Below are 16,885 nucleotides of genomic sequence, written 5' to 3' on the forward strand. Positions count from 1 at the left end.
GATGCGGGTTTCTGTCCCTCGGAGAGTTCTGGGAGGGTCTGCTGAGCTGAGTGCTCTGATATCTGGAAATCACTCTACCTGTGCATGACCATGGGCAGATCCTTCCAGACGTGGGGTGTTGATTTTAGTAGTGCCCGAGTAGCTCAGGACCCAGGCGGTGCACCTGCAGTGTGGTATGCCCTCGGGACCCTCTCCCGCCAGTCCCCGCTGCTCCGTGGGCCCATCTCTCAGGAGCCTTGGGCTCCCCGCACAGATGGTGTGGCCCTCCCCCTCTAGCTGTTCCTTCTGTCCCTGAGCGTTTCCCACTACTTCTCCTCCCACCCTCTTCATCAGCCTCCAGAATCAGCGTAGCCTCCCCATCCTGCCAAGCTCCCCCAGCCTCCAGCCCCAGAACGTTGCCCTTTTCCCACGGTGTTTCCATGGTCAGAGCAGTTAGGGGAGTCGGGTAAGAGCCCCAGACTCCAAGTCATCTTGAAGCCACTCACTGGCTGTGTGACTTTAATGGTCACCTAGACTCTGCAAGCCTCATCTGTGTTGTCCAAACGATGGGAATGTTCATACTCACCTTGGCCAGCTGTCAAGAGGGTGGGAGGAGCTGGGCTTCTTTAGGAAAGGTGGTTATTTCACGGTGGCCCACACCACCCTCCATGCCTGGGAGCCCAGGGTGGCCCTTGGCTTATCTTTGGGTTCACAGAGCTTCCTGAGGCACCTGGCAGATCTCAGGGTGGATGGAGGACGGGCGATCTTGTGCTACCTTCCTTACCCAGGTGTAGGAGCCCCAGTCCTCTGCCCCGCATGTCATGCCTCACCTGGTCCATCTTCCTCTCTTACCCCAGACATACCTGGACCCCCCTCGAAGAAGCGCTCCTCTCCCTTTCTTCACCCATCACCCCTGTTTTATTTTCTTGCCAAGATGTCTCACCAGCTGACCTAGCGCCCTTTCAGGTGTTTCCTCTGTCACTGACTGTCTCCCTCAAGTAGAATGAAGCTCGGGAGAGGGGAAACATGCTCTTGTCTTCTGTTCTGTGCCACTGAATCCTCAGAATCCAGCACAGGGGCTGGAGCCTAATAGATGCTCAGTTAACTCCACTGGAAGGAATGAATGGAATTCCGTGGCCCAGCACAGTGCCCGTCAAGACCCAGGCGATTCGGAGATCCCTGTTGACAGGAAGACTGAGACCCCAGAGGGCTATGGGCTCTGGCTTCAGGAAGCCCTCCCTCTCCAGGCTCTTCCCTCGCCCAGACCCCATCCCACCCGGGGCTCCCCGGGGGAGCAGGGCCGCCGGTTCTGGCCTCTGCACACTCCCCTCGCCGGGATTCAGGGTCCCCCGAGGCCGGGATGCGGGCTCCCGGCCGGGCGGGGGCCGGCCCCGGGCATGCTCAGAGCGCGCAGGTCCGGGCGGCGGCGGCGGCGGGGGAGGAGGAGGGAGCGCTTGCCGCCGCTGCCGCCGCCGCCGTCGCCGCCGCCGTCGCCGCCGCCGCCGTGCGCTCGTGGGCCCGGGCGGAGCTGCGCAGTCCTCTCGCAGCTGCGCCAGGACAGGCGGCTCGCGGCCGTGCCCACAAGTTGCCGGCAGCCGAGCGCCGCGCCGCCTCCCCCCCTCGCAGCCCCCCAGCGCCCACCCCGCGGCGGTCGCCGGCCCCTGGACGTACATCCCGCGGGCGCCCACCCCAGATGTGAAGCGGCACCGCAGCCCCTCGCCCCCCAGCCCCTCGACCCCCGGCGCCATCGACAGAGTCTCGCCAGCGTCTCCTCTGCCAGACCCCGCGGCTGGAAGATGTGGCAGCCGGCCACGGAGCGCCTGCAGGTAAGGGGCACCGGGTGACCGGGGGCCAGCCTGGAGGAGAAGGTGCTCGCACCGGAGGAGCAGAGGTGGTGCGTCTGACCACTGCCAAGGATTTGCCCAAAGCGATCGTGTGTGAATGCAAGGATTAGAACCTGATGCTGTCCGCTTAACCCAGCGCTGGGCACTCGGTCGGGGTGAGGGGGGGGGGGTGATGAAATTGACGAACGCATTGCTTCGGGCGGCGCAACTTTTGCCTTGGGGATTAGTTGCCTATAGGTATATATAACGCTGGACTTTCTGACCAGCAATTTTAGATTGTATTCCACTGACACAATTTACTGGTCTGGGGTTAGGAATTTTGCATCCAGATTTTTTTTTTTTTCCTTTTCGTCTCCAGGAAAGACAGAACAAATGATTTGAGAAAGCATACGTTTGCCAATATAATTTGGAAATATCAAGCTTGGTTTGGCTTGGTCATGGTATGCTGCTTATTCTATTTTATTTTCTCCTATTTGTTGGCGCTCTCCCTTCGTCTCCCCTGAACCCAAGCTCCCCTACATATTTGAAAATCAAAAGTTAAATTCAGCCAGGAATAGTTATGCCCTGGGTCATCCCATCAAAGTTTTTCATTGCTGTCTACTGAAATGCCAAACTGCTTTTACTTTGGATTCTGAAGCCAGGGAGATGAGATGGGAAGGCGGTCAAAGTGAGAAAGAGGGGCGTTTTCAGAGGGGAGCTCATTCAGTGACACTCGGGACCCCGAAATCACCCTGACTGCAAGGTTTGACTGCCTTCGCTGGAAAATATTCTCAGGAGGAAGGGCAGCTACTCTGCCAGATAAAATCCACTGAATCCTGCAGTTAAACTTTTGGCAGGCTTAGAGCCACACTGTTTCATAGTAAACTTTGAAGAAGTGTTTCAGTGGTAAAATACAGCACCGTTGGAAGCTGAATGCATCTGAAGACTTGGGACAGTGGAGGCCAGGAGCCTTCACTGGCTTTGGAGGTTTCTCAATGAAAATTCAAAGGGCCAACACGGACTGTCTGTCTCTCAGATGCTAGGAGAGTCTAACCTTTGCCTGTGAGTTCTCATACTGAGGATTAACCTGCAGAGGGCATTGCTTTTAGCAGAAGCGGATGCCTCACAACCCCATTCCAAGCCTCCCCGGGCCTGCATTCTGGGGGAGTGGGTTCACAGTAAGAGCTTGAGACACCAGGCCAGTCCCCTAGGGTCTCAAACAGAATGAACGAGAAAAGAGGTCTTTAGCCTTGAACATAGGGAGGTGGATGACCAGCCTCCTAACTCTCTCCTTCTCTTACTAAGAGAGTCAATATTGGGCTCTGAATGATTGGCCAAAGGTGATGTAAATGTATTTCAGCCCTGGCATCAGTTACCAGTTGTACGTGTGCATTTTTCCTTCAGTTCAGGGTGGTGAATTTATTCTAAAGGAAGGAGTGACTTAGCGGGGGCGGAGGGCTTCCCATCCAAGTGAGGAGAGAAGCTCTTGGAGGTCCTTAGAGAGATGAGGTCAGAATTCCTGGGGGTGGCTTTTGTGGCCTGGGGATCCGTGCCTCTGCAGAGTTTGTAGATTTTTGTCTCTTGAAGTTACTTCTACCGGCCTGTTCCGTGTAGGGACTCCTGTGTGCTCCACAGCACGTGACCCTTGGCAGGAGCTAGCTCTGGCTTGCGTTCCGCATGGCGATCGTTCCTCGCTAGAAATGTCCTGGCTCTTCTGTGAAATGTACACATGTGCGTTTGGCATGAGCCTGGTGTATTACAGTGTGCATTTGCAATGCATTTGTTTCATTTTGAAGTGTCAGATTGAAAGAGCAGGGGTTTTTGGCTTGTGAAAGCTCAAGTAAACATGCCTAGTCACTGACTAAAATCAATTCACCATTGGAAGATACTTACCGACACAGGGCTTAACTTCATGCTGCCCTAATTTAAATTAGCAGCCAGACCTGGTTCTCTTAAAAGTATACCTCAAGGCTTGCAATTATAAAAGTGAGCCATATGGAGAAAAATCTTCGTATTCATGGCTTCTTCCCCAATAGCAGCTTAGCTCTTCTTTACAGCACGATTTGTATGTTTTTATTTTTTGCTTCTGGGGAAGGGAGCTGTTGAGGGTGACGTGGTGAGTGAGCTGCTTGTAATGATACTTTGTTTACATTCCTTGTGGTTATTTTTGTCACTTGGGCTCTGTTTGCCATCTGCGATTTTTTCTTCCCTTTTTTGCCCTCAAGGCACCACTGTATAGGAACGTTGGTTTCCGATTCCTCAGTGAATGGGATGCTTCACATGCCCAGATGTTGTGGCCATGGAAATGGCAATGGAAAGCGTGTTCCATGGGGAAATAATGATGAATCCCTGTCTGTAACAGAGTCAAAGCCCCAACCTTCTTACACAAATCTGTTTAACTTTCTCATACCACCTCCCTGGTTTTTTTTCCTCATTCATTTTTAATGCAAACATTCTAACTTAGATGAGCTTGAGTGAAGAGAATGCTTCAAGGAAGTGTTCCCAGAGCTTCCTAACAGGACTAGGGAGTCAATTTCTTGTACAAATACCTAGAAACAAAAGAGGTGAGGGAAGAAAAGGACATCTTTCCTTAACTGACTTTATTAGATGACGCCATTCAAAAGGTCCATGGCCCAGGGAGGGAGTGTGGCTGAACTCTGTTTAGGCTAGACAGTCATCCTCTAACTAATGTGAGTCCGGTATCCAGCTCTCTTGCTCGGGAAATGGCGTCTTTGGTCAGGCTGGATTATTGTTATCAAACCCCACTTCTTCGCCAAATGAACGAACGCTGATATTTTCTGATCTGAGGCTTTGCTGTTCGACCCAAATCCAGTACAGGCAAAGTGACCTGTTGCCCCGAGTGGGGCTGAGCTGGGGAATTTCTCATTCAGTCACACAGACTGCGGCAAGTTCATCTGCCCCCCTGAATGTTAAAACTTCTGTTACATCCCACTCGAGCCCTCGCTGGGAGCTTCTGCCATTAAAAATATAGTAGGATCAAAGGGGATGTGAAGATTTAAATTACCACCCCAGCTTTTAAAGTGGAATAAATATGAATTCTTCCCTTCTTACCTTCTCCTTTGCACAGCAGACTTTTTTCCTTAGAGGGACTTGGGAGAGTTATAAATTTTTTAAGAAGCAGATTTGAAACAGGCTTTTTTTCGGAAAAGTGAAAGAGGACTTTCCAGTAAAAAAGGCTAAGTGTTGGTTTTTCAACATAGAGATGAGACTACTTCTGGCCTCGATATTTTACAGTTTACATGGGTTGCCTGATTGACTTCATTGTTGGGCCGGGCAGAGGCGTTAGAAGTGACAGACTCATCGGCTCAGGAGTGTGGGCTCAGCCACGAGGAGCGTGCGTTTCCCCAGAGCGTCTGTCTTCAGGGTGCTACCACATACATGTTTTGGAAGCCTAGAAAGGTGGAGAGCAGGAGAAAGACGACTGGAGACTGAGTTTGGAACAAAGGAGATCAATGCATCCTTGCCTGTCGTGTAGTTACTACAAGGACGGAATGGAGAGTGGTAGTAGAAAGGTATGGGAAAAAGTTCTGGCAAATTCTAACTGTGGAGTAGATCTATGTGTGACCATCTTCTTATGAGACGTTCTATAAAGGTCCTAGTAATTTGCCTGTTTTTCCTGTAATTAAAATGTCTCCATGGCAGATCCAGAAAATACAGAACTTTTATCGATAAAGCTGGCTTTTGGCTTCTCAGCCTGGACCGTGTTTCCCCCTCACCACTTTTTTTTCTTTTTTCTTTTCATTCACATTTTGGTCAATGGCTGTACCTTAGAACCTCCAAGAGGGTGAAATGAGGAAGGGTAGGGAGGAAACCAGATCCTGAAGAACCTTTCTTTTAGTTTCTTGTTAAACGTCTGGCTGATAAAAAGGTTTACATTTGTGACTAAATACTATTGGGTTGGCCAAAAAGTTCATTGGGTTTTAAGTAAAAAGAAAAGACATTTTTCATTTTCACCAAGAACCTTCTCGAACAACGTATTCATTAACCGAACGCACTTTTTGGCCAGCCCAATATTTGGAGATTGGAGGCGGTAACAGCACTTCGTCTTGCCCTTTCTCTGCCTTGTCATATCGGGCGGATCTTGCCTTGGCCTGGAGCGTCGATTGTTCATGACTTATTTCTCTGTCATTACCCACTTCCACTTTTCCCCTGAGAAGGGAGATGGAAGAGCCTTCTAAAAGATCAGCTAGAGACCGTTAGACTGGGCCCATCAGGCAGAGAGAAAAGCTTGGCAAATCCGACACTTTTCCTGGCAGGCCAAATTGACAGGAGGAAAACAGAGCGAGGCAGATGATGGCAACACCAGCTTTTATGGAGCACGCGCTGTGTGTGTGGCACGACGCTAAGGGGTTTTATTTGAATCATCTAGCTCATTTACCTTCCATAACCGCTTTTATCCCCTTGTTATAGATAAAGAAACTGAAAGCCAGAGAGTTTGAATGATCTGGCCAGGGTTGGGCAGCCAGACATGATCTGAGCTGGAATTCGAAGCAGGAGGTTTGCTCCGGATCTCCATCACCGCTCTTCTGTCATTTAGAAGGATGAGACAGCAGGATGGTGTACACATGCGGGTGCTGTTGTTATTAATAAATAGAATGGCAACAGTGGGGGCCTCATGGGCTCTGAGAGGCTACTTTCATATCTCTTGTTGAAGCCGTGTGGTTGCCTGCGTGGACCAAGGGCTACCCTCTTTTTGGTGGCCCAAATCTCTGGGGGAAGTAAACTGCTGTGTCGTCCTCAAGCTGAAATTCCCAAGTGCCATTTAAGAGTCTCTTAAGCTGGAGCACATGGCATTTATCCAGACTAGAGACCTTGAAACTGCAATAAAGACCGATCACGTCTGCAGTCGCTCCCCATTTAGGCCAAAAATGGGAGGAAGGGAGGGAGGAGGTCGGAGAGTTCAAGAGCAATTGCTTAGAAATGAGTAATAGCTGCTCTTACAGACACACAGGTTTCTCACTAAATCGATCCTACGTTTTGCTGTTCTTTTCAGCCCTCATAGTTGAGTAAGCATGAAGCATTGGGCCTTATGCTTCCTAAAGAAAACTTGGACTTGTCATTAATTTGAGGTCTCGCAGAAGTAAAATGCTACCTTATGTCATTGGGTCATTCCTGGACTTTTGACAAACTAGAGACCTTAAAAGCTGGCAATAACCCCGATCACTTCTGCAGTCGTTCCCCATTTAGACCAAAACTGGGGGGAAGGGAGGGAGGACGTCAGAGAGTTCAAGAGCAAAATCTCTACTAAGCGACTTGCAAAATGCTAGTCTTGGGAAAAAAACTCTCTGACCCTTGGTTACCCGTTGCCTAATGTTGACTGTCCTGGGCTATCTTGGAGCATTAGGCAACGTTTTGCATTTTGTTTGATGTTCCAGATTATCTCTCTCTTCCCGCCTTCCCTCGCACTGACTCCATTCCACCGTATGAATTTGTCCCATAAATTGGATCCTGGAGCAGCTGACGCTGGACAGCCCCACGGCTATTGGCCATCAGGCTCCCTTGCACAGGGCTATTTTGACTCCTCCAATTAGCTGCTGTTTAGGGACTCGTTAGTGGTCAGCAAATAAAACCAGTCCAGAAGCACTCAATGGCTGCAGTGTGCTTTGCTCAGCCACCTTTGGGCACAAATCTAAATGGAAGCTTTATCTAAGGAGAGCAAGAAGAAATATTTGAGATATTTGTCCAAAGACCTCCTTAGAGTCTCGTGGAATTCGTTACTATCATTTTATGTTAACTTAAAAAAAAAAAGGTTGTGATCCCAATTTAGCTGCTCTCCAGTGATAAAGCATCAGAATATTCACCAGGTCCAAACCCCAGGGCGAGAACTGGAATAGGATTGTGTCAAGGGTAAAGCGCAGACTTGCTTTGTGCCTTTGGCATATTCCAATGCTACCAAAGTCACAGTAGGCTCTCTCACTTAGTACTGATGCCACTTGGTATTTGCCGGGATATCCCTTCCCAGTAAGACAGCCCAGGCCATCTCCTCCCCTCATGTGTTGTGACTGAGGTCTTAATTTGATAAAGGAGGTTTCAGTAGTAGAAAAAGTGCCACCTCCTTCTGTTCTTTGAAGCCTATGAATTAGTTGGGTCCTTTATTACTTGCACCCTTGGCTTTCCTAACTGACATGGCTACCGAGGGACCAAGAGTCACATTCAGAGCCTGGTCTCTATGTCTTACTCATTGTTATGGGTTGAGTTGTTCCCCCCTGCCCGCACCACCACCCCGACACAGATATGTCGAAATCCTAACCCTGGGACCTGTGAGTGTAGCCTTATTTGGACACCCGGTCTGTGCAGATGTAATTGAGTGAAGGCGATGTCATACTGGATTAGGGTGAGCCCTGAACTCAGTGACTAATGTCCTTATAAGGAGAGATTTGAAGACACAGAGGAGACACGGGGAAGAGGGCCATGCGAAGATGGAGGCAGAGTGTGGAGTTGTGCTACCACAAGCCGAGGAAAGCCAAGCACGGCTGGCAACCACCCGAGGCTAAAAGAGTCAAGGAACGATTCCTCCCTAGAGCTTTTGGAGGGGAATGGCCCTACCAATGTCATGGTTTTGGATTTCCAGCCTCCAGGATTGTCAGAGAGTACATTTCTGTGGTTTTAAACCACCCAGTCTGTGGTGATGTGTTATAGCAGCCCTAGGAAGCTAACACGCTAGTACATTCATGAAACCTGCTGCCTTTGTCTGTGTTCTGTCACTGTACTTCCGAAGGCTAAGGTGTGCCTGACTTTCATATACTGGGACTAAATTAGTGTTTCTGTATAGCCTGCTTTTTGTGCGGAGTGTGAATTTGTTTATGGTGGATTTGAAAAATAATGAAAACGGACATTAAAGACCAATTAAATGCTGCTGCTTTCTCTCTCATCTACTTCTGGTCAACATCCTGGGAAAATGAAGCCAACACCGAGAGGAATGTGTGCCCCGTTGCCAAGGGAGGGCCTCTGGAAGTAAATGTGCTTCAAGAGATAGTTCATGCTGGTACTTAAAATTATGGGCTGGGGTGTGGAAGACAGTCAATTCAAGGAGGATCTCAGTGACCCTCTTCCAGACAGGCAGGACCGAGGGAGGCCCAGGGCTTTATTCTCAAACGATCGGGGTTGTCAGTCTCTGCAGGGTCCCGGGTAGCCAGCCTCTGGGATTTGCCTCTTCCCAGCAAGGACAACTGTAGATTGATGTTAGAATCCATTTCCAGTCAACTTCAGAGTATGTCTGGTTGATTATTCGTATCTGGTTGGATATTTTGTTTTGATTTTGTTTTTCACTTGGTGACTGCATAAAGTATTTTAATGAGGTATCCATGCCTATGCTGGAACTCACTTTTAAGATAAAATAAACGTCGTTAGGAGTCATAGTACTTGCTCTCCCGGGCCAGCTCCTCTTTTTCATACAGTAGCCACGATGGCACAGACGTTTCCAGTCCTGACGAGGATAAGGAGCCTGGATCTCTGCACAGCTGCTCGTTGGACTTGCATTTCTCAGAGTGAAGAGTCACTCAAGTTTTTTTTTTTTTTAATTTATTTTATTACCATATAGTTGATTTACAATGTTGTGTTAATTTCTGCTGTACAGCAAAGTGATTCAGTTATACATATATATATATATATACACACACATACACACACACATACATTCTTTTTCATCATGGTTTGTTGCAGGATACTGAGAGTCACTCAAGTTTTGAAAGGCTGCTTTACTTTCCACTCTCTTCCTCAGTAGGGAAGGATGCTGCACATGTGAAAGGGAGGGGGAGGTGCCAGGAGAAAGGGGCTCCTTAATCGTTATCCTTTCTTAATAGTAGATCCACCCTAATCCGTTCACGACAAACCCTTCCCCACGGTTTCTGTGTAATTGTGGGTCTGGGGATAAACACGCAGATACTGTAGCCCCTTCTGCCCACCGCATGCTTTGATGTCTTTACATCGGGAACCAGCTTTCCCTCAGGTGTGTACGGCATCCTGGTGTACAAGCCACCTATAATGCGGGACAGTAGACACTGCTGTTTACTTTCTGTGTCTTCTGAGGCTGCTCCCTAGGCACGGACCTGGGGGCTGCGGGACCGTGGTGCTGATGAGTGGCTCTTGCTACTTTTTTTTGCTTTAGGTTTAACTGCTTGGGAGCTTAGTGCATTAGTTTCCCAGGGCCGCTCTAATGAAGTACCACAAGCTGGGTGGCTTAAGCAACAGAAATGTACTGTTTCATAGTTCAGGAGGGTGGATGTCTCCAGTCAGGTTGCATGAAGGGTCGATAGCTTCCGAGGGCCGTGAGGGAGCATCTTTTCCATGCCTCCCTCCCAGGTCCCGGTAGTTTGCTGCAAGTCTTCGGCATTCCTTGGCTCGTGGCAGCTTCACTCCAGCTGAAGCTTTGCGTGGTGTGCTCCCCGTGTGTTTTTCTCTGTGTCTAAATTTCCTTTCTTATAAGGACACCGGGCATATCGGATTAGGGGCCCACCCTAATCCAGTATGATCTCATTCTAACGTAACTAATTATATCTGCAATGATCCTATTTCCAAATAAGGTCACATTCTGAGGTACTAGGGGTTAGGACTTTTACATATGAAATTTTTGGGGACACAATTCAACCTATAATATACTTAGTGTGGAATTTTTTTTGGTGGGGGGTTATCCCTCATGTACCAAAATATTTCTCCCTACTAGAACCAACCACCAAAAAAACCCACTTTTTTTCCAAGTGGTGGTACAGATGTGTAATGGAATAGGGTGCACATCCGCTGCATGGCAAAGTCATGGCTACTATTTTAGACTTGATTTAACTCAAAAATTACAAAATAATGTCTGCTTAGGGTACCAAGAAGTTGATAATCTTGTTCATTCCCTCATTCTCAGTTCTGCCCATGAAGGAAACTCATGTGATCTGTCTGGTAGTTTTTTGCCCATAATTTTCCCTAGGTTTTTACAAACACATACAAATATATAGACACATATTTAGGTTTTTCTCGTTTGTTTAAATAATGTAATCATTATGTATATAAAACTCTGTAGCTTTTTTCACTTTACAGAATGTTTCTTGGATATCTCTTCTGGTCAGTTCATGTAGCCCCAACTCATTCCTTTTACTCCCTACATAAAATTTGGTGGTGGAGCTGGACTGTAATTTATTCAGTCCTTCCTGTGTCAGGGAATATTTGGGTTGTACCCATTTTTTGTTGTTGTTGTTTTCCTCCCGTAAATAATACTGTTATAAGGATCTGCGCACTATCATGGTGCTTGTATTTCTTTAGATGGAACTGATAAAATTGGAGTTGCTGAATCAAAGAGGATGCATGTTTTAAATTTTAGCAGCTGTCAGCGAGGGCCTTTTTTGAGAGTTCTCCTTTTTGATCAGAAGTGAATGTGATTTTGACAAAAGTGTAAAGAAATAGTTTGCCGGAGAAAGGATAGTCTTTCCAACGAAACGATGCGGAAACAATCCGTATGCAAAACAGCAAAATCAATACCATCAACAACAAACCCCAAACTTCAGTCTGTCCCTCATACATATTCTATACAAAATTCACCTAAAATGAATCCTAGACCCAGGTGTACCATAAAACCATAAAGCTTCTAGACAGAAACAGCAGAAAATCTTTGTATGCATCTGTGTAAACATTACTACAGTCAAGGTAATGAACAGATCCACTACACCCAAAAGTTCCTTTGGGTTGGGCAAAGATTTCCTAGAACAATAACAAAAACACATTGAATAAAAGAAAACTTGGGTAAATTGGACTTCATCAAAATTCTGCTCTTTAAAGAGCAGGAAATTTCTGCTCTTTAAAGATATTTGTAAGAGAATGAAAAGAAGACACAGACTGGGAGAAAATACTTGCAAATCATATATTTGTAATAAAGGGCTTGTATCCAGTATATATAAAGAACTCTGAAAACTCAATACTGTAACAAGGTAAACAACCCAATTAAAGAAAATGAGCAAATGATTTGAACAAAGAAGTTATATGGTTAGGAAATCAGCGCATGAAAAGACATCATTAGTCATTAGGAAAATGCAAATTAAAAGCACAATGAGATAACACTGCCCAACTATAGAACAGCTAAAATTAAAAAGGCTTCAACGTACCAATTGTTGGCAAGGACGTCGAGGAACCGGACCTCTCATGCACTGCTGGTGGGGATGTAAAATGACTGAAGTCAGAATTACAGCTGCCTGAGCCTGGGGTGGGTGGAACTTTTGGGGGTGATGGGATGTGTTCAGCGTCTTGATTACGGTGATGGTTTCATGGGCTTGTACATAGGTCAAAACTTACAAACTTGTGCAGTGTACTACACGTCATTTATACCTGAAGCTGTTAAAGTGCACGTGAAATTTTCACTGTATGCCAGGCACAGTGCCAGGTGTTGGGGAGCTAAACAATACTACTAGTTTCTGCTCTCACTTCTGCGAATTCTCTGTAGTTCTTGTTTTCTTTTAACTGGATATTAAAATTCTAGCCCAGAATGTAAATAATGAACTCTATATTTTTCTTAGAGTTCCATTCTCTCCTTTTCAAACATTTCTTGGTTTACTTCCTGAAATGACATTTCCATCCATCTCAGTTTGCCCGAGGATCTGAGAGAAGCTAGTAGTTGAGCAAGAGGAGAAATCCAGACCAAAGGATGGAACGTTCCAGCCGATGCCTTGGCGGATCTTCCTCGTTCAGGATGGCCCCTTTAACCTCCATCCTCCCGGGGACGCATTTCTCACTTCTTTCTAACATGTTGGTTTTCCAGCTGCCCCAGTCCTCTGGGCCCTTTTTAGCCCTGTATCTTAGCATCTGATTCCTCCCCTAGTGGCCAGTAGACTCAGGAGATTTTGCTATCGAAAGGGTGAATTTCTGGCATTGTGATCCCTGCAGCTGGTCGGGCCACCTGCCTGCCATTCTTCCTCCTGTGATAGGAAACACACAGAGAATACATTCTGCAAAACCATTTGTGGGTCTTGAATCTAGTTTGCGGATGTAATATGCCTAGCAGATATAGAGTCTGGATTTCTTATGGAACAATTCTTTTTCTCAAGAAGATAGCAACTAAAACATTAGATAAGATGCAACAACTTTACCAATGGCCATTGAACTTTAGTAAAAAGCTATTGAGAAGCATATGAAAATAACTTTAGTTTAGAAAACATTCTTCCCCTCAGGGAGGAAAATTTGAGGAATTTGATTTCATCTCTTTTAAAGGACAAGGAACAGAAGCCTTTGTTTAATAAATATATAATGAGATCATGTGGCCTCTTGTCCAATCTGAGGTCCTGTTGAGGTGATGGGGCGCTATTAATAACTAATGAGAACAGCAGGCATGACCTGTGAGTCCGTCTCCTGGCAAACCAGAATGTGTGGTCACTCCTGAGTGTGGCACATAAAATGCTAGACTTCTGTTCCTCTGTTTACTTTGGGGGTGAAGGAAAGAAATGAAATGGGTTGAGGTGAGGGATGGCAGATGGGTGAGAAAGTCAAGCAGAGGGGAGACTGGGGAGCTGAGGGGGTAAAGGATGGGCAGACACCAAACGAGGAAGAAAGGGAAGGGCGGGGGAGTGAGCACCATGCCTGGCATGTCTGCGTGCGCCACAAAGGTTAGCTGTCTGTCGCACCTTCAATGCAGCTGTCGGCTTTGATACATTATTCCTTTGAGCAAAGGCATCAGATGCTCACACCTGCTCAGTGATGCCGAATGTTTTGGTGGATTACCTGGCTTTCTTGGAAAAACGCTTCTTTTCAGATGAAGAGCCTGGAAACTTTGAGGGGGAAAAAAAGGTAGATCCAAAGCCCCAGGGGTGAGCAGTAAGGGAGACATGGCAGGTGATGGGAGAATAAGCTTGTCCCTCAGTATCCGAGCGGGCGTTTGTTCCAGCACCCCCGTGGGTACCAAAATCCGTGGATGCTCAAGTCCCTTATATAAAATGATGCAGCACAGCTGGCCCTGCGTGTCTGTGGATGCTGAACCCGCAGATACGGATGGTGACTGTATTTCTTTAGGGTACAGATCAGGCTGCCTGTGGCCCCTACAAGCTACTGAATAGTGGAAAGACCGTGGGATTTTTAATCACCCACGGATCCAAATCTTGGCTGCTTCAATTATTGGGGGTTGCCTCAGGGCCTCTGATTTATATCTTTTCAACTTTAAGATGGGGATAATAACATTTAGCTCCTGACTGTCAGTTGAAATGTGGGATACGTGGTATCTGGCACGTTATTGGGAGTCGGTAAATACTAATTTCTTCCCCTGCTTCAGATCCAAGAGTGCACTAGGAATAGCAGTATAGCGTTTTGGAGCCAAGCAGATAAGTTTTGTGTTTCCCAAAGTCTGTTCCATGAGGCGCAAGCTCAGCGAGCTGCTCTTATGAGTCTTGCCACAAGGAGTTCAGTCTCTGGGTAGGTTTGGGAAGCACCAGGTGAAGCACAGGACTTCTTGTAGCCTTTCAGATGCCAATGCCCTGTGAATTTCCACAGGAGGGGAGAAGATAATCCCTGTATAAAGGCGCACCCACTATCCAGGGCACTTCGATATACAACCTGAACTTAAAGTTGACAAACTGTGGGCCTGAGGTTTGGCTCTAGCTTACACAAATGTTTCCTTTGGCCCCTTCAGTGTATACGAAAACATCACAAATTAGTCTCCAGGATTGAAAAATTAGAGGAATTTATAAGGAAAGCTGGTCTTTCTGATTCTCTCAAAAACGCGGACAGTCCAACCACTGTGGGCCCAGGTTCTCCCATAGCGGATCGCTGACCAGATGCTGCTCCACTGGAGTCGGGTGTGGCCTCCAGCTCCACCCAGGCCTTACGGAGCACGTCTCACTTATCACATCGCCTGCTGGGTCCTGCAGGTACTGGGGTTGGGGACCCCGATCCAGCTTAGCAACTTCATTTGGCTGGTGAGAGAATTGAATGCCAAGTTCATGTTCTGTTGGAATCAGGACCAGATCCTTGGTCTCATGACTCCTTTTAAAACAATTATTATTAAATAATTTATTTTTGGCTGCGTTGGGTCTTCGTTGCTGCGTGCGGGCTTTCTTCAGTTGCGTTGAGCAGGGGCTACTCTTCGTTGCGGTGTGCGGGCTTCTCATTGCGGTGGCTTCTCTTGTTGCGGAGCACGGGGCGCTAGGTGCGTGGGCTTCAGTAGTTGCAGCACGTGGGCTCAGTAGTTGTGGCGCACGGGCTTAGTTACTCCACGGTATGTGGGATCTTCCCGGACCAGGGCTCGAACCCGTGTTCCCTGCATTGGCAGGCGGATTCTTAACCACTGCGCCACCAGGGAAGTCCCAGTCTCCTGACTCTTAAAGGCCAATGTGATAAACAATTGTGTGACTAAGTTTATTTGTTTAGCACCGTCCATAGTTCTCCCGGCACCACTCTGGGAGCCCACCCTCAGCTCCAGAAGTGGGGTTCCTCCTCCCATTTTCTGCCCTTTTAGCACGTTGTTGGTGGGGGGGCGGTGCCTCCGGGCAGAAGTGGGAGGCTCCTCCCACTTCTCACTAAACACCAGTCAGCCGGTTCCTACATCTCCCACACCAGGTGACTAAAATTCCTCCCTGTTATGGTATTGGCTCTTCGGGAGCATTTATACTGCCAAACATTGGAACAGATTGCTTCCAAAAAAGGGGGTAAATTTAGAGGGTGGAGAGTAGTTTTAAATTGAATGGATCTCCACCTTTTGGCCACAGTTATCAACCTATGAAGGACCATTCAAATGCTATTTTAGGAAACCCAAACTGAAAGACATCTGTAAGGGTGGCACCACCTTTATAATTAAGAATCCCCGTTTCACCAAAAACACACCCCAAAGCACCTTGCAAGTGTGTTCTGGTCATCCGGGGGCAGATCTGCTGCTGCTTTCATTTACCTTCCCAGGTTGCCACTGTTCTACCTGACTCTGCCCATTTCCTGCAGCATTAGGGGATTCTGATTATTTTTGGTATTAAAAGTACTTGGAATTAACTCAGACAGTGGCTTGAGCTATAAAACAAACAATGAATTAGACCCCCAACCTTCAACCGTCTACTCGGTTCATTGAAAGCACAAGTGCTGAGCACTTCCTGGTTCCTTAGTTTTCGATCATTCCTCTGGGTTAGGCTCTCTAACTATAGGTTTGAGACAGTTCCCTATTGATCTTCCAATAAAGGTTTATGAACTTTATTGATAACTATTCTAAAAATTATTGCACACTCTAATCAGACCCAGAGTTAGAACTGTCTATCATCTATCTATGTATCTGTCTATCTATCTATCTATCTTTCTAATTTAATCTATCCTAATTGAATCTAGCAAAAAAGGAAAGAGATGATTCTGGCTGCAGGACACGAAAGTCCTGGTCAATCTACAAGCTCAGAAAATATAATTACACCTTAAATACTTACAGAGTTATGAAAAGGTTGACTTTTGGTTAAGAAGGAAAAAATTCAAATGCTTTTGAAGTACTTTTCAATAAAAGATAGTTATGCCTTTGAGACGTTAAAATAAGACTGAAGTAAAACTCTTCAAATACTAGTCATTTCATGAAGGGAGAGATTTAGTTGTACTTGAAAACCTAGACTAAGGACAGGTGCTACCACTAAGCCTAAAACTCCTAGCTCTGAGCTTCCTGGCAGCCTAAGTAAGAAGAGAAACATAATGAGTTATTTGGCCCTCATTACCTAATAGAAGAATAGGATGTACATCAGCTCATCTGCAGCCCCAGACATTTTCCTAAATTGAAGACCCTGGAAATAACATGTGGGACATCATAACACCGACTATTGGGCAATAACATTATTTGTAGTTTTGCCAAAGTTGTCCTTAGAAGTTGAAAAAATAAACAATTCAGTAGGAATGCTAAGACTGTTTATGTAGAAGTGGACATCTGTGTTTTTTTCTGCCCATCTTCATTTCCCATGTTCTGCTAACAGCACTCCGATTTTGCTTTTGGGAACTGTTCTTCCCCTGGTCCAGTGGGGGGACCTCATTCAGAGGGGCCTGGCAATCAGTGTGCCCTCCTTTAGCTGTGGGGTCGATGTGTACCCCAAATGTCTAGATTAGCCAGACAATTTCTCCCAAAAGTGGGAATCCTGAGCAGGGTGGCAGAA

The 16,885-nt window shown here is 46.8% G+C and overlaps 2 protein-coding genes across 2 annotated transcripts in view; both read left to right on the forward strand.

The window, feature by feature from the left end:
- The first annotated feature begins 1,339 nt into the window (after positions 1-1,339).
- On the forward strand, positions 1,340-1,678 carry LOC138413861 (large ribosomal subunit protein eL22-like). The gene has a single exon (XM_069540836.1). It carries the CDS (start codon positions 1,340-1,342, stop codon positions 1,676-1,678), a length of 339 nt encoding a protein of 112 aa, XP_069396937.1.
- PID1 (phosphotyrosine interaction domain containing 1) overlaps positions 1,460-16,885 on the forward strand; it is a 257,491-nt gene continuing 242,065 nt past the window's right edge. Inside the window, exon 1 of the mRNA XM_060015980.2 lies at positions 1,460-1,805. Coding sequence (XP_059871963.1) covers positions 1,776-1,805 — 30 coding nt within the window. The 5' untranslated portion in view covers positions 1,460-1,775. The remainder of the gene's footprint in view (positions 1,806-16,885) is intronic.

This window comes from Delphinus delphis, chromosome 7 (genome assembly GCF_949987515.2).
Source record: "Delphinus delphis chromosome 7, mDelDel1.2, whole genome shotgun sequence".
Lineage (NCBI taxonomy): Eukaryota > Metazoa > Chordata > Mammalia > Artiodactyla > Delphinidae > Delphinus > Delphinus delphis.